The sequence below is a fragment of the Typopeltis vanoorti genome, chromosome 11 (assembly GCF_054136105.1).
Source record: "Typopeltis vanoorti isolate ZY-2024b chromosome 11, IOZ_Tvanoo_1.0, whole genome shotgun sequence".
Taxonomy (NCBI): Eukaryota; Metazoa; Arthropoda; class Arachnida; order Uropygi; family Thelyphonidae; genus Typopeltis; species Typopeltis vanoorti.
In genome coordinates, this window is record NC_143559.1 from 16,530,971 (window position 1) to 16,555,847 (window position 24,877).

The 24,877-nt window shown below is 38.4% G+C and overlaps 1 protein-coding gene across 2 annotated transcripts in view; it reads left to right on the top strand.

Moving 5' to 3' along the window:
* The first annotated feature begins 1,916 nt into the window (after positions 1 to 1,916).
* Positions 1,917 to 24,877, top strand: part of Polr1C (RNA polymerase I and III subunit C) — a 184,313-nt gene continuing 161,352 nt past the window's right edge. The window contains exon 1 of one of the 2 annotated variants that reach the window (XM_090400401.1): positions 1,917 to 2,052. In XM_090400401.1, the coding sequence (XP_090256527.1) occupies positions 1,990 to 2,052 (63 nt within the window). In that variant the 5' untranslated portion in view covers positions 1,917 to 1,989. The remainder of the gene's footprint in view (positions 2,053 to 24,877) is intronic. The other variant, XM_090400402.1, reaches the window with a different exon arrangement.

Here is a 24,877-nt window from a genome sequence, read left to right on the forward strand (position 1 = left end):
TTGTTTTATTTTGGTTGCTTCTTAAATAATTTTTCATTCGTTTCAACACTGAAAATGAGCGCTCACCACTTGCATCTGAAATAGGCATCGTCAAAAATATTTTTAAAATTGTTTCTACGTTCGGAAAAGTAGACCTTAACCTATCGTTTATAAATTTTTACATATTTTTAATTGAAGAATTATCTTCCTTTATCATTATTGAAAATTGCTTAACTTCATGAGTAAATTTTTCTGGATCAATATCAGTCCCATAAGTTTGTAAAATTTTATCAATACTAGTCTTGTACTTGTTTTTATCTATATCTTTCTTCAAAAAAAAAAAAATGTCAAACATATCTAATATGTCGAAATACCTTTTTGTTCTTCATTAATTTCCAAAACTAGCTTATCGCAAATGACATTAAAAGTGTTCACAGCGAATTCTTTCCCATGTAATATAAATCTCATTGTTAGATTGTGAAACTTCGTCACTCATTTTTTTTCTTTCGTTTTTTAACTCTTTCCTTTTCATCTTTAAATTTTGTCTCATCTGTTAATAAATTCACTTCTTCATTTACAGCAGCAAAACTATTTCTTATATCTAAAATAAAACCAAACTAAAGAGTGTAACAAATTATTAGCAAAAAACAAATCCATACTAGTTGTGGTAGTGTTGGAGGTGGGCGGTAGATGGCGTTGATTCGTAGTAGAGGTAAGATGTAGAGACAGTTGAAGATGTCCTCCCGCGATGAGTCTTCGGACTCCTTGGAGGTATCAGGAATAATAATAATAATAATAATAATAATAATAATAATAATAATAATAATAATAATAATAATAATAATAATAATAATAATAATAATAATACCGGGACTTGTAGAGATTTAAAAGTAGCATTTATTCGTTGTAAAATTTTGTCACACATAACTGTTAAAATTGCTGTTGCTGGTTTGTCAAAATGTTCAGCCAATGATGAGCTCTCTAATTTAGAAAGAAGTTTTTCATGAGGTATTTCTGTTGTTTTTTTAGCTATTAACGCTATGAATTCATCACAAGTGTGGTAAGAAATATAATTTGATCTCCCAGAACCACAGTTGGCGTACATTTTCATGTGATGTTTTAAAAAATCATCAAATTCACATAAACATTGTAAACACGATAAATAAATTCCGCAAGAATCAGAAAAAATATCATTTGTGTTTCCTCTAAATGGTAGCCTTAGTTTACTCAGTAACTTAATGGTAGCTATTATTCTTTTTAAAACCTCTCTCCAATAATTTTCTTCAGATTGTATTTGTTTGATCATTTTGACTCTTTACAGAAAATGATTTTTTTTTGCGATGTGTGCACATCGCTCGTATATGATCAGATGCTCGTGATCACATAAGGTTCGTGTTATATTTCCCTAGTCATTCATTAAGCTATTATTTGACACTTAGAAAACAATTTATAAAACAACTTCCGGTTTTAAAGTTAAGTAGGAATTAAAGTGCGCTGCCTATTTACTTCAGGGCTTTAGACTTTTTTTTTTTAAATATTGATTAATGAAATTAGATAGGACTAAACGACCTCACTTACTCCCTATACGGGAATAAAAAGGCGTTAGATTTTTTTTTTTTTTTTTTTTTTTGATTAATGAAATAATTGGATGGAAGCTGGCTTCAGCGCAAAGCAGTGTGTCATATCTAAACTAGTTGTTGTCATGGGAACCCGACATTATTTCCATGCATGTCTTGAAACCAAACTTTATTTATTAATTTTGTTATAGTTTTTCAGACAGCTATTTAATTTGTTCTACAGAGATATGTTTTCATTAATAATATATCTTATGAAAGTATTGCAGTGAAACGTTATTTAAAAAAAAAAAAAAAAAAGCGCATGCGCAAACGATAGACTATACTGAAATCAAGGCTTACTGACGCACTAGTAGTTTCTCGTGAACACGTGTTTTGTTTGTGTGTATGTAATGTCTGGTAACTACAACCGTTCTTGATAAATCTTTACATAAAAATGAATAACCGCATGGAAGAAATGAGAACACGTCTGCATCTTAAAGAACATGATGTTCTTAACGTAAGTTTTAGCATTGGAGTTAATATTATATCAGTGCGAAATTTGTAGGTGCTTAATGTTCCATTTTTAGTTATCCCTCACAATACGAAGTTAAGGTTTGAAAACACAAACAAACTGTGGGCCTGTGTTGAAGACCACAACTAATAATTATATATATAATTTGTTTTTTTTCAAACCTTAACTTCGTATTGTGAGGGATAACTAAAAATGTGTGTGTATATCAGTGAGTGTTGACATACTAAAACTAAGATTTCTCTGTTAAAAGATATAGGTTAAATTGAATTTAACATAGACCAGAGAAGTTTAAAAATCTTTATATATTTTCAGGGTTATCTGGTTGGTCTGTGTGGCTGCACCATTATTTATATACACACACACACACACACACACACACGTGAACGGGTTAATTTCTAAACCCCTGTTTTATAGAACTGCTTATTCACAATACATCTGCTATAAATTTCGTAACTCGAAATTTATAGCAGATGAATGACAGATTGGACCACCAATGAAGACTCATTGGTGGTCCAGTCTGTCATTCACGCAATACTGTCATGCTTCTCCTTAAACGGATTCACTGACAACAACCACTTCAGGTTATCCATTCCACTCATTCACCATCCTCTTACCAAAAAAAAAAAAAAAAAATCTAAACCTAACATCTCTGCTAATTACACTTCTGCTGAATTTCCAATGATATTTCTTTCCCTTACAACTATTCTATAAAATCCCATTTAGCACTTGTATGTTTCTATCATATATATATAATACCATTAACATTATCATATTAAATATTTACATCAAAATAAATGAATATCATATATATGATATATTAAAAATAAAAATAAAAAGCATAAAAATATATGAATATCGTACATATGATAATAAAAATAAAGCATAAAAATATGAATATCATCTATATGATATTCATAATGTGTTTATGTCATGCCTCATGTTATGTCAAAATAAAAATAAAAAAACAAAAATATATGAATATCATATATATATTCATGATATATATATGATATTATGTCATGAATATTATATGAATATCATATCATGAATATCATATATATATTCATGATATATATATGATATGATGATAATATATCATCATCATCATGCATATCAAGGATTTATGCCTAGCGTAGCCTGTTCCGGCCTTCACCTCAAGGGCTGACTTTAGTGAGTACGGGCATGGCAAACCCGAGGTACCAGATGCTGGGCCATGCCTTACTTCATGTAATATACATCTGTTATATTATTCTGTAGACTGGTCTCTCCCCTTCTTTCTTTGCTTCTTTCTCCTCTCCTTGCTCCTTCCCACTGATGCCGAGGGCTAGGGGTGAATCTTTCCTATCTTGCTAAGTCATTTTGTCTTATGCAGCCACCGAAGGAGGCAAGCTAGCCTCAACAGGTGCCGGTCCCAAGCCCGGATAAATGGCAAGGGTTGATGTCAGGAAGGGCATCCGGTCGTAAAACTTCACTGCCAGCTCTAGCTATGATATGAGTCAAAGAGAAAATGATATAAGGGCTAGGGCGTACCCCTTAAGCGACGTGCAGCCACATTGCCCTACAGCTGTGAGAAGTGGACGAGGGCTACCGTATCAAGGGCGGGTGTGGTTAAAGAAGTGAGCCCAGCAGGTGGAGAGGATGTTGCGAGTGGGAACACTGAATGTTGGAAACATGACTGGAAGAGAAAGAGAGGTGCCAGACATGATGAGGAAGAGGAAGTTGGACATTTTATGTGTGCAGGAGACAAGGTGGAAGGGAGGAAAGGCAAAGGAACTGGGAGATGGATATAAATTGTTCTACTCTGGAGTGAATAACGAGGGAAGAAATGGCGTAGGAATTGTGGTGTATGGCAGAACGAAGGGCGAAGTACTGGAAGTGAGTAGAAAGAACGACAGGATCATGCTAATGAAATTGGGTCTTGGAGAAGAGCGGGTGGTCGTATTATATGTATATGCCCCCCAAGTTGGCTGTACAGCAGAGGAGAAAGATGAGTTCTGGAACGTGTTAGATGAAGAAATGAGGGAACTGGAAGAAAACGAGGTGGTGATTGTCGGAGGAGACTTGAACGGACACATCGGGAGACAGAATAGAGACTGTGAAAGGGTGCATGGTGGCCACGGAGTGGGAATGATGAACAGGAAGGAGAGAGGGTTGTGGACTTTGCAGTAGCATTTGATCTGGCAATTGTGAACTTGATTTTCTACAAGGGGGAAGAACATTTGATAACATTTAGGAGTGGTAACAAGAGTTCACAAATTGACTACATTTTGACTAGAAGAAAACATCTTAAAGTTGTGACAAATTGTAAAGTAATTCCAACAGATCAAGTGGCACAGCAACACCGACTGCTGTGCGCAGACTTTAAAATAAGATCGAAGATAAGAGCCTCTGGAAGCCATGGGATGAAGACAATTAAGTGGTTTCGCTTAAAAGAAGAGAGTGTGATGAATCATTTTAGGGAGAGGGTGTTAGAGAGGATTTCGGATGGACTGGAAAGTGTACAAAATTGGTGGAAACATAATTCAAAAGTAATCCTGAGCTGTGTAATCGAGGTGCTTGGTGAGACATCTGGAAAGATTAAAGAGCAGGAGGAGGGTTGGTGGTGGAATAATAATGTAGAAGTGGTAGTGACAGCTAAGCAGAAGGCAAAGCAGAAGTGGGATCAGTCAGGAGTAGAAGAGGATAGAGAGGTGTACAGAGAGAGAGAAAGGAAGAAGCCAAGAGAGTTGTGGCACAGGCGAAGGCTATGTATGATCAATTAGAAACAAAGGAAGGACAGAGAAAAATTTACCAACTAGCGAAATGTAGAAATAAAGCAGCAAACACATCTTACATGTGAGGCAGATCAAAGACACTGAAAGAAGAGTATTATGGAGGGATGTGGACATAAGAAACAGATGGAGAATATACTTTGAGGGACTTTTGAATGAGGAAAATGCAAGGACTCACAGAGAAGATGGGCAGCCTTCTGAGGGTATGGTGCAGAATATCAGTAGAGTGGAAGTGACGGAGGCCATGAAGAGGATGAGGAATGGAAAATCGGTGGGCCCCAACAGGATTCTAGTGGAGGCATGGAAGGCACTGGGGGAAGAGGGAATTGACTTACTGTGGGAACTGTTCATGAAATTTTGCCAACAGGAAAATATACCCGAGGAATGGAGGGAGAGTACTCTTGTCCCCATCTACAAGGGTAAAGGAGATGCACAAGACTGTAACAATTACAGAGGAATGAAGTTGATGTCCCACACAATGAAAATCCTAGAAAGGGTTCTTGATGTAAGATTGAGGAAGGAGGTGGAGGTTGCAAAGGAACAATTTGGCTTCATGCCTGGTAGATCAACAACAGATGCTATCTTTGGGTTACGGTAGATGATGGAAAAGTTTCGAGAGAAACAATGGGAGCTACATCTGGCATTTATTGATCTGGAGAAAGCATACAATAGAGTGCCAAGGCAAGAAATCTGGAGGTGTCTGAGGGAGAAGAAGGTGCCGGAGAAATATGTCAGGTTGGTGCGGGAGATGTACAGAAATGTGAAGACTTGTGTTCAGACCTGTCTGGGACAGACAGAAAGTTTTCAAGTAACAGTTGGCTTGCATCAAGGGTCAGCATTAAGTCCATTTCTGTTTAACATTGTGATGGAGGTGGTGACGGAGGAGGTGAGAGAAGATGCGCCTTGGACAATGTTGTATGCAAATGACATCTTGCTGTGTGTAGATTCAAGAGAAGAAGCAGGAACCAAACTGGAAAGATGGAGAAAAGTACTGGAAGAAAGAGGTATGAGACTGAGCAGAAGTAAGACAGAATGTATGTGTTGCCCAGTGGGTGGTGGCCAGGAGACATATCTGGAGCTGGAAGGAAATGTCATCAGGAAGGTGAGGGACTTTAGATATTTAGGTTCAACAGTGGAAGAAGATGGAGGAGCTGAGAAGGAAGTGGGATGCAGGATACAAGTGGGTTGGAGTAACTGGAGGGAGATGGCTTGAGTGTTATGCGATAAGAGGGTGTCGATCAATCTGAAAGGCAAAATCTATAGGACAGTAGTGAGGCCAGCTATGACGTATGCTATAGAAACTGTGGCCTTGAGGAAAAATAACATCAGCAGGATGGAAGTAGCAGAGATGAGAATGCTTAGGTGGATGTGCGGTGTGACCAGAAAGGATCATCTGAGAAATGACTATGTAAGGGGAACAGTGAAAGTTACGAACTTAGGAGCGAACATACAGGAGGTAAGATTGAGATGGTTTGGTCATGTCATGAGGATGAAGGACAAATATGTGTGAGGATGGGTCATGCAGATGGATTTGCAAGGAAAGAGGAAGTGTGGGTGGCCAAAGAAGAGATGGAGGGAGCTGGTAGAAGAGGACTTGAGGAATGAAGAACTTGAATGTGGTGACAGCCTAAGGCAGGAGGATGTGGAGGAGACTCATCATCAACAGTGACCCCACTTATGTTGGAGAAGCTGCAGATAAAGAAGAAGTGGCATGTTTCGGCCTTAGAAGTCATTGTTGAATCGTTTAAGAGGACGTCCTGGTTTTCTCTTTCCTAATGGCTTGTACTTTAAGGCTTGTTTTGCTAATCTTTCTATTTTCATTCTTTGAATGTGTTCCATCCATTTATGTTCATGTTTTTTAATTTTTTCTATTACTGGTTCTTGGTTTAATTCTTTTATAATTTCTTCGTTTCTTTTGTGATCAAATAGAGTATACTTTGCAGTTTTTCTCATAAACTTCATTTCTGCTGTTATTAATCTTCGTTTGTCTTTTTATTTTATTGTCCAAATTTCACTTCCACACAATAAGACTGGTAGGGCTAATGTATTGTATACTTTTAGCCTGGTTTGTTTTTGAACTATGTTTGGTTTAAATATAGAATTAATTACACCTGTTATTTTTAAATATTTTGCAATTTTTATGTTTATATCTTTTTCATTTTCGTAAGTGATCATACATCCCAGGTAGTTAAATGAATTCACCTGTTCTGAGATCTTGTTATCTTATATTACATTGCTATGTTATATTACTATCTTAGTTCTTGCTGGATCTTGTCCTTTAAAGGCCATAGTTTTTTATTTTTCTGTTGAATTTATCATACTATAATCCTTGGCTATCTCATTTAGATCTAAAATAGCTTTCTGTAAGTTATCTTCAGAATTTGTAATTATTATTTGGTCGTCGGCAAAAAGGAGAGTGTTTAAAAGTTCACAGCAGGAGAAAGTTTAATACCTTGATGGAAATTTTTATTCCATTTTATTATTATTTTTTTCATTTAGGTAAATATTAAAAAGAGTTGCTGAGAGGGGACATCCCTGTCGGATTCCTTGATTTATCTCTCTTGTATATGATAGCTCATGATTTAATCTTATTTGTATTTGATTATTTTCTTATATACTTATGATGACTCGTTATTAAGTGGAGTGATAGATGGGAGTGTAATTAAATCGTACTTACCAGGTGCGAATTTTAAGGATGTAAGTGAGAGTATTAGAGTGCAAAAACAGAGGGTGAAAGAATTTATAATTGTGGTGGGTACGAATGAATTGAAAGGTGATAAATTTTTTATGAGAGAGCACTTGAAAGTATTGTTAAAGGTAGCGAAAGAAAAGAGAGACAGAGTTAGAATGGTCATTCTGTTGCTGCGGTATGACAGAGAGGAGTTTAGAATGAGGGCCATAATCGCAAATGACATTATGCGCAGGTTATGCAAACGGTGTGGTGTGGAATTCGTGGACGTGTGGAATGAGTTTGATGGGCGAAAGAACTTATACAAGATGGATGGCCTGCATTTGAATGGACTTGGTGTGCGAAGACTGGAAAAAGTGTTGCTGAATGAAGTGAAAATGGATGTGCAGTACCACGGAAACTAGAACTACCAAGGATGGGGGGGGGGGGAGTGGATATGCACACATCAGTGAGACAGTCGAGTGTAAAAATGTATATAATGTACCTGGGCCAGCACCAAGGACAAAAAATGGGAATGGAACATTTAGAATAACTCATCAAGATAGGGGTGGAACAAATGGATCACTACATTTCATGTATACTAATGCCAGGAGTATTAGGAACAAGAAGGAACAATTTTTGGAATTGATTAGCTCTTCCTGGCCACAGGTTATTGGCATTAGTGAAACATGGCTGACGAAAGAAGATATAGTTAGTGGGATAGAATGTGTAGGTTATAGTGTGTTTAGGAGGGACAGAGAGAATAAAATGGGGGGAGGGGTGTTATTGATGATAGCTGATGTTGATGTTATTGATGAACTGCAACCAAGGAAAATTGAAGTTGTATTGCAGGATAGTGAAAGCAGCTCATTTGAGGCTATTTGGTGTGAGATTGAGACTGGCAGAATAAAATATACTGTTGAATACTGCTATAGACCAGGTGATGGAATAGATGGTGGAGATAGTATGCATAAACAAACTGATGAAAATGAAATGAGTGGAAGGAAGGTAATTATTATGGGGGATTTCAACTGTGGTAACAGTGACTGGAAGGAGGAGAGGACACATGTGAGGAAGAAAATGGATTTTATTCAATTATTAATGGATAACTTTCTGAGACAGCATGTAATTGAAAATGCTAGGGGTGTGAGAGTGCTTGAGCTGGTAATAGCATATGAGAATTTGACTGTAATGAATATGACCATGTTGCCACCTATTGGTGAGAGTGATCATAAGGTCTTGACCTGGGAGGTGGCTAAAGGTGTGGAATTTTTGATTAAGACCAGGTATATGTGGAATTACCGTGCTGGCAAGTATGACAAGCTTAGGAGATTGATTGCTTGGATCACTGCCATGGCATGTACAGCTGCAAGGGGCTGGACGTCGATAGAGCATGGGAAGTGGTCAAGGAGCATTTACAGGAGGTTATGGCTGATTGTATACCTAGGGTCCGAATAGTAAAACAAGTAGGGGTGAAATGGATGAATAACACCATTAAGCTTGAGCTGCAAAAAAAGAAACAACTGTGGAGGGAATTTTAAGAAAGAGGTGACCTGCAGGCACACGAACGGTATAAAGTGCAGGCCAGAAGGGTAATGAGTGTGGTAAAAACAGCAAAAGCCAATTATGAAAGGAAACTAGCTATGCAAGCAAAAGAGAATCCCAAACAGTTCTTTCAATATGCTGCAAACAAGAAAAAACTGTACATGGCAAAATGATTTTAAGGAATGACGATGGTAAGGAGGTCTCTGAACCAGTCGATATAGTGGAGTTACTGAGCATGCACTTTGCAAAAGTATATCAACCAGGTGGAGACATTGAAAAAATGAAGGAGCCATTAGTTTATACGGGAATTGTGATGAATGAAGTGGAGGTGAATAGTCTATTACAGAACTTTAATGTGAATACATCTGTGGGATTGGATGGTATACCGGCACGGGTCTAGCGTGAAGCGGCTAAGGAATTATCAGTGCCCTTGACCATGTTGTTTAATCTGAGTCTCAGGTCTTGTTTAGTCCCGAAGGCATGCAAAGAGGGGAAAATATTTCACTGCATAAAGGAGGATCCAAGACTATGGTTGCAAATTACCAACCGATCAGCATATGAGGAGTTGTTGTCAAGATCTTGGAGAAAGTAGTCAAGAGAAAAATACAGGAATGGATTGATGAAAATGAGATACTGTACAGGAGACAGCATGGCTTTGTAAAGGGTTGATCATGCCTGAGTAACTTGCTCAAGTTTTATAACAAGGTGACGGCTGAACTGGAAATGGGTTTACAGTGATACTGCTGGACCTGGCAAAGGCATTTGACAGGATACCACATGGAATTCTAATCCGTAAACTACAACATATGGGAATGGATATAGGGTTGGTGAGATGGATAGGTGGGTGGTTGATGGAGAGATATCAAAGAGTGGTTTATTCAGGAGTGGAGTCCAAAAGATGGCCTGTGACTAGTGGTGTGCCGCAGGGTTCTGTTCTTGGACCACTGCTGTTTAATCCGTTCATTAACGATATAGGGAAAGATCTAAGAGGAACAGTTCATTTGTTCGCTGATGATGCAAAGTTGGGGAGAGCGATAGTGAATGCAGAAGATGTCAAAGTCTTGCAGGATGACTTAGATTGATTGGTGTTCTGGGCTAAGGAGAGTGGATGTCAATTTAATGTGACAAAATGTAAGGTTATGCATTTTGGGGTGAAAAGATTAGCAGCAGTATACCACATGGGTGGAACTGTACTCCAAGAGATTGATGAGGTCAGGGACTTGGGAGTGTTGGTGGATAGGCAGATGAAGTTTAGGGGGCACATTGCGAAAGTAGCTAAATCAGCTCATCAACTCACTTGGTTGTTGAAAAATACCTTAACGAGCAGAGACAAGCAAGTTATTGTACGTCTGTACCGAGCCTTAATAAGACCTCATCTTGACTACTGTGCCCAGATTTGGTCACCTCGGTTCCTTTTTGATGGGGAGGAGGTGGAGAGGATCCAGAGGCGAGTGACTAAGATGATAGTAGGTCTATTGAATGAACCATATGAGAACAGGTTGAAGATTTGTGGGTTGCAGAAACTGGTTGATAGGCAGAAAAGGGGTGATATGATTGAGACATTGAAATTGCTAAAAGGATTCTATAAGATTAATTCAGAGGATATTTTTGAGATCAGGACTGGTGGTGGGAGAACTAGGGGACACCTAAGGAAGCTGGGCAAGAGTGTGGTTAGCAGTGGTGTTAGAGCTGGGTTCTTTACTTTTAGAGTGGTAAATGAGTGGAATAAGCTGCCTGAGTCTGTTGTGGGTGCTATGACAGTGAGCGAGTTCAAGGTAAGGTATGATAGATACTGTGAGAATGTCATATAGTTGTGTGGACATGATGTTTAGGGCCTCCCTTGATGAGTCTAAGGACTCCCTGGAGTAGCCCGAAAATAATAATAATAGATTTTAGGATATTATTTGGTGTTTGTCAAATTTGGTATTTTATTTGGTATATATATATATATATATATATATATAGTATTAAAAATAAAAAAGCATACAAATGAATGAATATCATATATATGATATTCATTTATTTAGATATAAATACTTATGTCTTTTAGTCTGGAATGTGATAATGTAAATGGTATTTAATATAAATCATAAAAACTGCACAATTTCTTTCTTTTTTTTTTTTGAATGAAAATAATCCTGGGTACTGAAAAACATGTTGTTTTAGTCTCGTGTATTGTGACAGACAGTGTTTTTGTGCTCTGAAGATGCTGGTTATAATACCAGCGAAATATCAGCATCAAGTTAATAAATTAATTATTTACTTAGTTTCTTTGTTCTATTATATCGTTAAAATAATAAACAACATGTTCGACGAACACATAAGTCTGTCCACACGTTTAAGGATTCTTCACGAAGACGATATCGTACGCAAGACACGACGATATGGTAAGTGGAAGTTGAAATTGGCACGGCAACTAAACAGGTTAGCCTTCTTGAAGAGGTGCCGAGACACCAAATTAATACCGAACTGTTTTAAAATCAAAAACAAGTTCCACTCGGCCAAAGCCCAACGCATCTATAAATGAGCGAGTGTAGCGCTTTTACGCGAACAAATTAACACTGCTCGCTAGGAATTAGCACAAGCAAATACAACCATCAGCGCATTACGAGAATCACTGCATAATATTCTAAATACGGAACTTTGGCAGATCTTAGAGAACATCACCGATGCAACGGCAAAAAAAGAATTCGACAGAGTCAAAAACCGGCACCAAAAGAAGTTCGAAAATCTACAACAACGGAACACCATACAACGACCGCAATTACAACAAGACCTCGTCGTCGTGAATCTATCGTCACTCACCTTAAGCAAAGAAGCCACGACTGCTTTAAGTCGAGGGCACAACTTTGCCATAACTCCCAAGCAAGTTCCAAAAGCCGAAATAATGGCGTCCATCGAACGAGGAATTTACGACCTGCCTCCAACAATAGCTAACAACATACGTTTAGATGTGGCCAACATCCTAATCAAGTCCAGGCCTCCCAAAAATAATATCCCACATAAGGAATTCATTGCTATAAAAGAGCTACACAACAACAGCCAAATTACCATAACAAAAGCAGACAAAGGAAATGCAACCGTGGTGATGGACACAACTGAATATGAAAACAAAATGCACACACTATTACAAGATCAGTCAACATACAAAATTATAGATCGCAATCCCACCAACACACAAAAGAATAAGGCACGAAAATTATTAAAAAAAGTCACTTCCTGGCCCAAAGACACAGTTAACAAACTCAAACCCTTCCATGTTAAAACACCGAGGATCTATGGATCACCAAAAATTCACAAACCAGGCACACCCCTACGCCCAATTGTGGACAGTATAAATAGTCTCTCATACAAACTGGCTAGATATTTAGCGAAGCTACTAGCCACTCTCACTAACAATTCTCCCTCCTTTGTCAAAAATTCAGCACACCTAAAAAAACATCTTACAACACCTCACCCTAAAAAGCTCAGACTTAATAGTAAGCTTTGACATCACTTCACTATTCACAAATGTACCACTAATAGAAACCCTCAATCTACTGAAGTCACACTTCCCCCCTGATATATTTGAACTATTCAAATTCACGATACATGCAGGATATTTCACATGGAAAGGGAAAATATACAAACAAATTGATGGGACAGCCATGGGCTCCCCCCTTCCCCCCCAGCCAACTTTTACATAGAACACCTGGAAAAACAAGCAATCAATACAGCCACTCTCAAACCAACACTTTGGCTACGCTATGTTGATGATGTGCTTGCTATTTGGCCACATGGCCCTGAGACATTGAAAACATTCTTAGCACATTTAAATAGCCAACATCCAAAAATCCATTTTACTATGGAACTGGAAGCCAACAACTGTCTGCCCTTCCTGGATACACTCATCACACGTCTCCCAGGTGGTTCCTTATCATTTTCAGTTTTCAGAAAACCCACACATACAGGCAGATACTTACACAAACAATCACACCATCATCCTTCTCAACAATATGGCATATTAAAAACGCTAACCCATAGAGCGAGAGCAATCTGTTCAAATGACAAGGCTCTTATTGCTGAACTGACTCACTTACTCCACACCTTCTTGGCCAACGGCTACAATCCACAAAAAATAAACAAAATACTAAACACTCCTAAGAAACCCCTCCCACCATCCACCACAGAGAACTACAACAAAACAGTCACCATCCCTTACATTAAAGGCACATCCGAAAAGATCTCAAGAATTCTCAATAAACATAAACTACGCACTACATTCAGACCATGTAGCAAATTAGCCACCCTCATCTGCTCACCCAAGGACCGCATTCCTCCTTTATCACATCCAGGAGTCTACCAAGTACCCTGCTCATGCAATCAAGCCTACTACGGTCAAACAGGAAGAACTGTGAATATCCGCATCAGCGAACATAAACGATATGTCCGGAATTATCATTATGGGAAGTCGGGCCTAGCAGACCATGCTCTGGATACTTTTAGAGTGGTGAATGAGTGGAATAAGCTGCCAGAGTCTGTTGTGGATGCTATGACAGTAAATTAGTTCAAGGCAAAGTGTGATAGATACTGTGTGAATGTTGAATAGTTGTGATGGACATGATGTTTAGGGCCTCCCTCGATGAGTCTAAGGACTCCTTGCAGTCGCCCGTAATAATAATAATTAATAAGGCTCCTGGGCCAAATGGTATTCCTCTGGTGGTGCCCAAGACTTGTGTTCCAGAATTGACATCCATCCTATATCGTCTATGTAAACTTTCCTGTTCTGCTGGCACCTACCCAATAGCATGGAAGCAAGTCCACATCCAGTCTGTTTCCAAAAAGGGAAACAAAAATCAGCCATCTAACTATCGTTCCATTACTCTCACCTCAGTACTTTCAAAAGTGATAGAGAAGGTTATGAATTATTAGCTTCTTCACTAGGAAACTCACTAATTAATTAGCAATCACCAATATGGATTCATTATTTTCATTCTACAGCCGACCTCCTAGCTAATTTCACCTATCTTAGGACTCAGGCCATGGAAATATTTGCAGAAACTCATGTTATTGCTCTTGATATTTCTAAGTCATTTGGCACTGAACCCTCCTGAACAAACTGTGATCTTATGGCCTCCCTTCTACATTCTGTGATTGGATTGCCATCTTCCTCACTGTGTGTCATAGTGGATAGCTACCTCTCATATTTCCCTTCACTACTGGAGTGCCTCAGGTTTCTGTGCTCTTACCCACACTTGACCTCCTTTACATCAGTGACTTCCTTTCTCTGACTTCAGATCCTATTCACAGCTTTGCTGATGACAGTACTCATCATTCGATAAACCCTGCAGTACTCTAACGTGAGATGTCTCAAGATCTTTCATAACCAATGACTTGAGCACTGATCTCCTCAACATCCTGAAATGGGGTGAGGACAACTTAGTAAATTTCAATGCCAAAAAAAACTGAAGCCTGTCTTATTACCTGCAAGAAAAATCCTACCTAATCCCCTCATTTTTGATAATGTTTTAGTTTCCTTTCAAGATTAACTTTCTTTTCTTGGATTGGCAGTCACATCCAATTTTTCCTGGCATGTTACTCACGTAGCCTCCTTAGACTTAAAAAGCTTGGTGTTCTTTTCCATTCTAAATATTACTTATCTTTCTCTCAACCCCAACACTCTGTAAGTCTCACATCTCTCCAACTTTGGAATACTTTCCCACATTTAGGGTGGAGCATCCAAGATCTCTTGGAATTCTTAATGATATTCAGAACAGCGAAGTCTGCTTAATAGACAACCCTTCCCTCACAGACTCCCTTCACTCACTTTATCATAGGCACTTTGTTTCAGCACTGTGCCTTTTCTATAGGTACTTTTATGGACATTGCTCTTCTGAATTTGTTGCTACCATTCCTCCGCTTTCTTCTAACCATAGAAGAACTAGAATAGCTACTGGCCAACACTATCCAGCTTCAAACACACCGAACTAACTTCTCATCAGCTTCCTTCATTCCATCCACCTCTATTCTTTTGAACAACCCCCCCCCCCCCCATACCTTTCTTTCCAACGAATACAACCTCCCATTCTTTATGACACGTATCATCAGGATGTATCACTTGTCTACACATGGTACTGTAGTGTTATAGGTCTTGTGACCATTCATGTGTAGGGTCAACATAAAAAAAAAAAAAAAAGCAAATTCCTTCATGATCCTGTTAAAGAGAGATTATCATCATCAACAGGAAAATATACCCGAGGGAGAGTACTCTTGTTCCCATCTACAAGGGTAAAAGGGATGCACAAGACTGTAAAAATTATAGAGGAATAAAGTTGATGTCCCACACAATGAAGATCCTAGTAAGGGTTCTTGATGGTAGATTGAGGGAGGAGGTGGAGATTGCAAAGGAACAATTTGGCTTCATGCCTGGTAGATCAACAACAGATGCTATCTTTGGGTTACGACAGATGATGGAAAAATATCGAGAGAAACAAAGGGAGCTACATCTGGCATTTATTGATCTGGAGAAAGCATACGATAGAGTGCCAAGGCAAGAAGTCCGGAGGTGTCTGAGGGAGAAGAAGGTGCCGGAGAAATATGTCAGGTTGGTGCGGGAAATGTACAGAAATGTGAAGACAAGTGTTCGGACCTGTTTGGGACAGACAGAAAGTTTTCAAGTAACAGTTGGCTTGCATCAAGGGTCAGCATTAAGTCTGTTTCTGTTTAATATTGTGATGGAGGTGGTAACAGAGGTGAGAGACTTTAGATACTTAGGTTCAACAGTGGAAGAAGATGGAGGAGCTGAGAAGGAAGTGGGATGCAGGATACAAGCAGGTTGGAGGAACTGGAGGGAGATGGCTGGAGTGTTATGCGATAAGAGGGTGCCGATCAATCTGAAAGGCAAAATTTATAGGACAGTAGTGAGGCCAGCTATGACATATGCTATAGAAACTGTGGCCCTGAGGAAAAATAACATCAGCAGGATGGAAGTAGCAGAGATGAGAATGCTTAGGTGGATGTGCGGTGTGACCAGAAAGGATCATCTGAGAAATGACTATGTCAGGGGAACAGTGAAAATTACGAACTTAGGAACGAAAATACAGGAGGCAAGGTTGAGATGGTTTGGTCATGTGATGAGGAGGGAGGACGAATATGTGGGAAGAAGGGTCATGCAGATGGATGTGCAAGGAAGGCGGAAGCGTGGGTGGCCAAAGAAGAGATGGAGGGAGCTGGTAGAAGAGGACTTGAAGATGAAGAGCTTGGATGTGGTGACAGCCCAAGACAGGAAGGTGTGGAGGAGACTCATAACAAACAGTGACCCCACTTAAGTGGGAGAAGCTGTAGAAGAAGAAGATCATCATCATATCTCTCCTTAAACTTATTTTGCTGACAAAACACTTAAAGTAATCTCTGACAACCTATTTCACTCTCTAAGTGAAATAGGTAATTTTCCACTCTCTAAGCAAAGAAAAGTATAGTCCATATATGTTTGCTTCCATCTTTACACAGCTTCTAGGCATGATGACTTGTTTTCTCATGTGCTCAATCAAGTATTGAAAATTTCTTTCTCTAACAAGTGAATTATATGTTTCTGTCCTATTTCCTCTTTTCTGTCTATTAGCTAACCTTCAGTCTTTTTTTTAAAGGGAACACTCCACAAACTGGTGATATGCATTATGTCAGTATTGGTTAGTGTGGACCTTCCATTATGAGTCCTTGGACTATGGGTATGTCTGTGTAATAATAATAAAGGCTACAGTTTTAGAATTTTGCTAGTAGAATTAACAAACTACTTAATCCATTGCCCTTGAACTTCTCTATATATAGGCAGTCGCTATTCTCTGTAGCTGGGTATGTCAAAAAAAAAAAAAGCCAGAAAAAAAAATCTCTGCTTGAATTCAAATCCCTTTCAAAACCTGCTGGCTTTATCTGTTCCTGCAGGATCCATTCTGTCTCCTCTGTTCTTGGTATGTATTCAGTGTGCCTTGTTCCTACAAGGTTTCCTTCTATGTCCTACAAACTGGAAGATCAGTCAACGTTTTCTTAGGAGAATATAAAAAATACATAGCTGTTGTGCTTGTGGAATATGTATAGAATCGAATGGTAAACCCCACTGGTTTATTGTAGCAAATTAAATAATATGAGATTCTTTCTTTAGAATTTTCTGCTCTCCTCAGAAAAACTAATTTAATTTAAATAAATATGGTTGTGTCAAACTCAAGAATATAGGAAACAGCAATTCTTAGGCATCCTGAGTTATAACTTAACGTTAAATTCCTGATGCTTTTCTTAGCTAGGACAGATCCTTAGAATTGACTCTGTTTACCTCTTTCTCTAGCACTTCCTTTCGTTAACAACCTTTTCCATGCCACTTGCCTTACTTATCCACCTCACTTTTGGTATGAAGTTGTACATTGCGTGTCAGAAAAAGAGACAAACAGAGCAATTCTCAGGCTCTATTTGTCTCTTTCCCTTGCAGTTCATTGTTTCACATATATTCTTTTTTTGACTGAAACCCTCCTCTGCTTGTCCACCTTCTAAGTATTTCATGATCATTTTCACCCTGCTGTATACACCAGTCAAAATTATTATATAGGTTTTGAGACTCACCAAATCCACACCTCTAAACTTTATGGCCAATCAGGCCTTAGCCAGCTTATTGACAGTGAATATCAATGCTTCTATTTAGTAAAGGGCTTGTGCAGGGGAAAAAAATTGTCTTTCACACATAAAGACTTTCATAGATAACCATGCCACAGTGAGATTCAAATGCATAGTTTTTTGGTTGGACAGCAGCAGCACTATTAATTATATTAGATAATTTATAGTCTTGTTTCAATTCTCTGTCTATGAGCAAATAACAGTTTGTATGTTTAGTATTTTCATAAAATACTAAATATGATATTATCCACTTGACCAACCAGGCTGGCAACTAAAGTCATAAGTTACTAAGCAGGTTTTGTGGGATAGATGTGTGAAGAGAAACAATGGATCACTACTGTAATGAGTAAGAATATAACGAAGTCCTGATTTTTTTCTTGTAGAATGATAGGTTAGTGAAATAGTAGCTAGAGGAAGTTTTTGTTGTTGTTGTAATTATTATTGTTTTTTTTTTTTTTTTCCTGACTTCCATGGAGTTGCAAGACTCATGATAGGAGGGGCAACACAAAGTCTATCATACCACTCCTTAAACTCATCTACTGTCTGCATGTTTACCATCCTCTCAGAAAATGAATTCCATGCTCCTTCTACCATCTCCCTTCAAATTCCACTGACCACCTTTCTACTCATCACTCCCCTTTTGCAACTTCTAGAGATGGTGATGGCCCTTGGCCTTGCTCTTTCCTCTCATTCTGCCATAAGAGAAATCTTGATCATTCCCCCTCCCCATCTTCTATTCATCAAACTCTGCAGCCTACATGTCGTCAGTCTGTCCTCATAATCAACATTATACAGTCCTGATATCACTTTTATTATCCTTTCCATCCCCCTTCAAATTCCACTGACCAGATTTGAATGCAGAAATCCAGATGTGATTAGATCAAAGCTTTATACAAAATGGGACCACCACACTTTTATCTTTCGTAGTCAGTGTCTTCCTCCTCAGCATTGCAGCACTTCTCTGCCATATCTTGACAACCTTTGCAATATGTCCTCGGAATTTCAAATTTCTATTCACAATCACCCGGAGATCCCTTGCTTCCTCCACTTCTTCCTGTATAAGTGAGTATGAAGCATCCCATCTGTGGATCTCAAATTTTAAAACATTACATTTTGTTGCATTAAATTGACATTCCCATTCATTTGCCCTCCTTTTTAGCCTATTCAAATCCCCTTGAAGAGGCAAAACATTAACACTATTACTAATACCCCCCCATTCCCCCCCAAAGCTAGTGAGTGAATTTAAAGAAATTTGATAACCATTATTAATTGTTTGTGTGAATCTTTTGCATTGAATTCCAAGACCCAAATCAGATGCCCGATAATAATTATAATTTCAGAAGCATTGTCTTCTAAATTCCCATTCATCCAGCCTACATAATCTTTTCACAAAAGTCGCTACACTCTGTATAACATACCTCTCACTCCAACTCTGACAGCTTCCTTGCTCTTTATTCTGCTTTTTCACTCCCTCTTTTTCATGTGCTCTTTAACTCTGCTATGCCATTACTTTCATCCCTGTGTCCTCTTTCCCTGTCATTCCACAACCTGCTTCTCTTTCTCTATAGTTTCTCTCTCTCTTTCTCCCACTCCTTATCCATGCTTTTTCTTGATCTGCATGCTCTTGTTCTTTCTCTCTTTATATATATATATTGAAACACTAAGCCAAACCAATTTAAATTCAACATTTCACCTCTCTTTAACTACTCCAGTTAGTTACTCTTTCAGCTCACTTCATTCATGAATCATCGTGCATGCTTTCACCCCTTGTACAGATTAGGTTCTGTACAGTTCATTAACTGTACTCTCCTTCACTATTTACTGTTATATCTAGGCAACATATTGACCATTTTCTCAGCTACACTATAATCCTTTGTCTGCTGCAAAAATTTCTTCAGATCCTTTTTTTTTTTCAAGTTATATGTACCCTAACTCTTGAAGGGATGAGCTCCTATTCTTTCCTCCCATACAGAGCTTAATTATTTATGTTATTATATCAGTGGTCACCTGGTTTTAGAAGGATGAAGAGATGTTGGAAAGGGTCCAGAGGCGACTGACTGAGTTAATTTCTAGCTTCTGGAATGTTGAATATGAGGAAAGATTGAGAAGATGCAATTTGTAGAGTCTGGTGGACAGGAGGAAGAGGGAAGATATGATAGAGACCTACAAGCTAGTAAGGGGTTGTTATAGGATCAATGTTGGAGAGGTTCTACAGAAAATAGTGGGAGATGAGGGGAGAACCAGAGTTCATTCCTGCCTGGAAACTGCATAAAGAGGGTGTGAGTAGGGGAGTGAGAAGCAGGTATTTTTCATGCAGAGTTGTGAATGATGAATGTCTTGTCTGCAGAGAATTTGAGTGTGTTTAAAGCACAATATGATGAGCTGTGTGTATGATAAAAGGACCATCCAGATGAGTCTTTGACTCCATGGGGTCTTGAGTAATAATAATATATCAACTGAAACTTGAAAATTCAATTCAGATAATTGAATTCCATGTGAATCCACTGTGGCACCCTTTCCATACTGTTTTCCGGTCCCCAGTTTTATCCTCCACTTCATTCAAACACTAGTTCTTATCTGAGTTTTTCCATTTCTGCTAATTCAGCATTTCATTGTTTACTTTTTTTTCTTTTTTTTTTTGGCAGCATTACTACCTTGCTATAAACATACAAATTCTGTCATTGCCCCTCATGTACTAATACTCTCATTGTCTTCATTTTTCAAGGCTTACTTATAGAAAATTTCACAGCAAGTTCCACCTGGAAAAGTTCATTATGAAACTTAGTCTTCAACAGCTGATAGATTTTTGTATTGTTGCCTTATTTTGACTTATTGCCATTTTTGAAAACTTTTTACTGCTACAATAAAATGAAATAAAATAATTTATGTAAAATGTAAACTTATAGTTACATTATATTAATATAAAATGACTGCAAAACTATTCTTAGATATAAAAATAAAAAAAAAAACTTAAGCACAAGAAACAGTTACTTCACAGAAGACGCCTCTGTGAAATGTTTATTTCTCGGTAGCATTACTCATAAAAAAACATCTACATTAAAGAGTTAAAAGAAGTAGTCGAAATGATTTGCCTCCTTTACACAGTGCACTAGAAAGCAAAACTTGATACTATATTCCATGCAGATGGCTTTCTTCATGCAGTTAAACCTAGCACTGGTGAAATATTTTAAAAATGATTAGCCAGACATATTTGACATTGTGGATAGGCATATTATATATTGGAAGTCTAGAATGATATAAAATCACTTTGCTTATTTATATAACATCTCTTTAATTATTTTTGTCTGGTTAATCATAACAAAGCAAGACCATGGTTGGTAGAAATAAAAATTAAAATGTAATTTTATTGCCAGAAAAGTTAGAAATACTGTGAATTACATAAAATTCTACCTCCTTGGTCCCAACAGAGGGGGCAGAGATCAAATATTGTGTGTGTGTGTGTGGGGGGGGGGGCTTGAATTAAATAATAGCCAAGAATAAACATCACCGGAATGATCAATTTTCCAATGTTACATAGGCATTTGATTTCAGATAATAATTATTATTATTATTATTACCCATGGAGTCAAAGACTCATCTGGGAGGTCCTTTTATCATACACACCGCTCATCATACCATGCTTTAAATAAACTCAAATTCTCTGCAGACACCATACTCTCAGGCAAGGCATTCCAATCATTCACAGTTCTGCATGAAAAAACCTGCTTCTCACTTTCCTACTCACACCCTCTTTATACAGTTTCCAGGGATGACCTCTGGTTCTCCCCTGATCTCCTACTGTTTTCTGTAGAACATATCCAACATTGATCCTATAACAACCCCTTACTAACTTGTAGGTCTCTATCATATCTCCCTTCTTCCTCTTGTCCACCTTCTCAGAATTGCATCTTCTCAATCTTTCCTCATATTCGACATTCCAGGGGATAGAAACTACCTTAGTCAGTCGCCTCTTGACCCTTTCCAACATCTCTTCGTCCTTCTGAAAACCATATGACCAAATCTGGGCACAACAGTTCATGTGTGGCCTAATCATAGGCTTATACAATGGAACAAGAATCTCCCTACCTCTACAAGCCAGTGTCCTCCTCATCATTCCCAGAAGCCTTTGTGTTGTCTTCACAATTTTGGCAGTGTGTTCCCTAAATTGCAGATCCTTATCCATTATAACCCCCCTGATCTCTTATTTCTTCCACCTCCAACAATATATACTCACCAAGCATAAATTCTACATCCTATCTTTGTTTCCCAAAATTTAAAACCTTACATTTTGCAACATTGAACTCACATTCCCATTCCTAGTCATTCAATTTATTCAAGTCTTCTTGTAAGGCCACAACATCTTCTCTACTCTTCATGGTTCGACCCTTCTTTGCATCATCTGCAAACAATTGAATATCTCCATCCAAATCTTCACCAATATCATTAATATACAAGTTAAACAGTAATGGCCCTAAAATAGACCCTCGAGGCACACCACTAGTGACCTTCCTTTTCCTGGATATCGCTCCCCCCACAATACACAACTTGTTGATACCTATCAGATATCCAGTCTCCAATCCAATGCACTAATCTAATATCCAACCCCATCTGCTCTAGTTTGACAATCAACTTATAATGCGGTAATCTATCAAAAGCCTTTTCAAAATCTAAGTATATTACTGTGTATCCCTCTCCTCTGTACAAGGAAGCAGTAACTTTATTGTAATTAGTAACTAGATTACTAAAACATGACCTCCCTTTACCAAATTCATGCTGTCCATCAAAGATAATACCATTGTTGTCAAACCAATTCTGAATCCTAGTTCTCACAAGCTTCTCCAACAACTTAACCACAATACCTGACACACACAGATAGGCCTATAGTTTGATGCTTGTTCTATAACCTCTTTTAATCAAGATTGAAGTGGCACAATCTTGCCCTCCTTCCATTCCTTGGGAACTTGACCCAATACAAGAGTCGTATTAAAAAATATGCCGAGGCAGGTGTCAACTCCCTGGCACATTCCTTCAGAATACGTGGTGATATATTATCAAGTCCCACAGCCTTATTAACATATAGTTTGCTCAACCATATGCCTCTTGCTCACTTACAGTCAGTCTTTCCTCCCCCATCACCAATTGCTCTCCATGAAGTCGCATTCACAAGATTGAAAGACCTTTATGAACTGCTCATTAAGTATCTCCACCACATCTTCCGCAATGGCTTTCTTTATACCATTTTCTCCAATTGATGTTATCCTTCCATAATCATTCTTCCTTTTGCTGGCTACATATCGAAAGAACTCCTTAGGTTTCTTTTTGGCTTCATTAGCTGACTACTGTTCATACCTCACTTTTGCTACCCTTACCAACCAAGTCACCTGCTTTGCCTGGTCTTTGTAATCCTTTGGAATAAATTTAGACATTGCATCTACTGGATAGTTCTTGAAAATCCCCCAAGCTGCATTGATCTCTTTTCCAGGTAACTCCTCATTCCATGCTACACCTGCAAGCTGTCTCCTGAGCTCTTCATAATCAACCTCCTTGTAACTCCACATATATCTTTTTCTCACAGAGGTCCTCACATTGCTGGCAACCACCCACGTAATCACCTCATGGTCACTCTCGCCATAAGTAAAAGTGCATATAACAGAAAAATAATGAGCAATTTTCAAACCTAATTTGAAAATGAATCATTATTTTCAGTTGTCACGTAACAGTTTTGAAATAGAGATAATTGGTAAAATGTAGGTTATAGTGTGTTTAGGAGGGACAGAGAGAATAAAATGGGAGGAGGGGTGTTATTGATGATAGCTGATGAACTGCAGCCAAGGAGAATTGAAGTTGTATTGCAGGATAATGAAAAGAGCTCATTTGAGGCTATCTGGTGTGAGATTGAGACTGGCAGAATAAAATATATAGTTGGGTGCTGCTATAGACCAGGTGATGGAATAGATGGTGGAGATAGTATGCATAAACAAATTGATGAAATGAGTGGAAGGAGGGTAATTATTATGGGGAATTTCAACTGTGGTAACAGTGACTGGAAGGAGGAGAGGACACATGTGAGGAAGGAAATGGATTTTATTCAATTATTAATGGATAACTCTCTGAGACAGCATGTAATTGAAAATGCTAGGGGTGTGAGAGTGCTTGAGCTGGTAATAGCATCTGAGAATTTGACTGTAATGAATATGACCATGTTGCCACCTATTGGTGAGAGTGATCATAAGATATTGACCTGGGAGGTGGCTAAAGGTGTGGAATTTTCGATTAAGACAGGGTATATGTGGAATTACCGTGCTGGCAAGTATGACAAGCTTAGGAGATTGATTGCTTGGATCACTGCCATGGCATGTACAACTGCAAGGGCTGGATGTCGATAGAGCATGTGAAGTGGTCAAGGAGTATTTACAGGAGGTTATGGCTGATTGTATACCTAAGGTCCGAATAGTAAAACAAGTAGGGGTTAAATGGATGAATAACACCATTAAGCTTGAGCTGCAAAAAAAAAAGAAACAACTGTGGAGAGAATTTAAAGAAAGAAGTGACCTGCAGGCACACGAACGGTATAAAGTGCAGGCCAGAAGGGTAACGAGGGTGGCAAAAAAAAAGCAAAAACAGATAATGAAAGGAAACTAGCTACGCAAGCTAAAGAGAATCCCAAACAGTTCTTTCAATATGCTGCAAGCAAGAAAAAAACTGTACACCGCAAAATGATTTTAAGGAATGACGATGGTAAGGAGGTCACTGAATCAGTCGATATAGTGGAGTTACTGAGCGAGCACTTTGCTAAAGTATATCATCCAGGTGGTGACATTGAAAAAATGAAGGAACCATTAGTTTATACGGGAATTGTGATGAATGAAGTGGAGGTGAATAGTCTATTACAGAACCTTAATGTGAATACATCTGTGGGATTGGATGGTATACTGGCACGGGTCTTGCGTGAAGAGGCTAAGGAATTATCAGTGCCCTTGACCATGTTGTTTAATCTGAGTCTCAGGTCTGGTTTAGTCCCGAAGGTGTGGAAAGAGGGAAAAATAGTTTCACTGTATAAAGGAGGATCCAAGACTACAGTTGCAAATTACCGACCGATCAGCATATCAGGAGTCATTTTCAAGGTCTTGGAGAAAGTGGTCAATGGAAAAATACAAGAATGGATTGATGAAAATGAGATACTGTA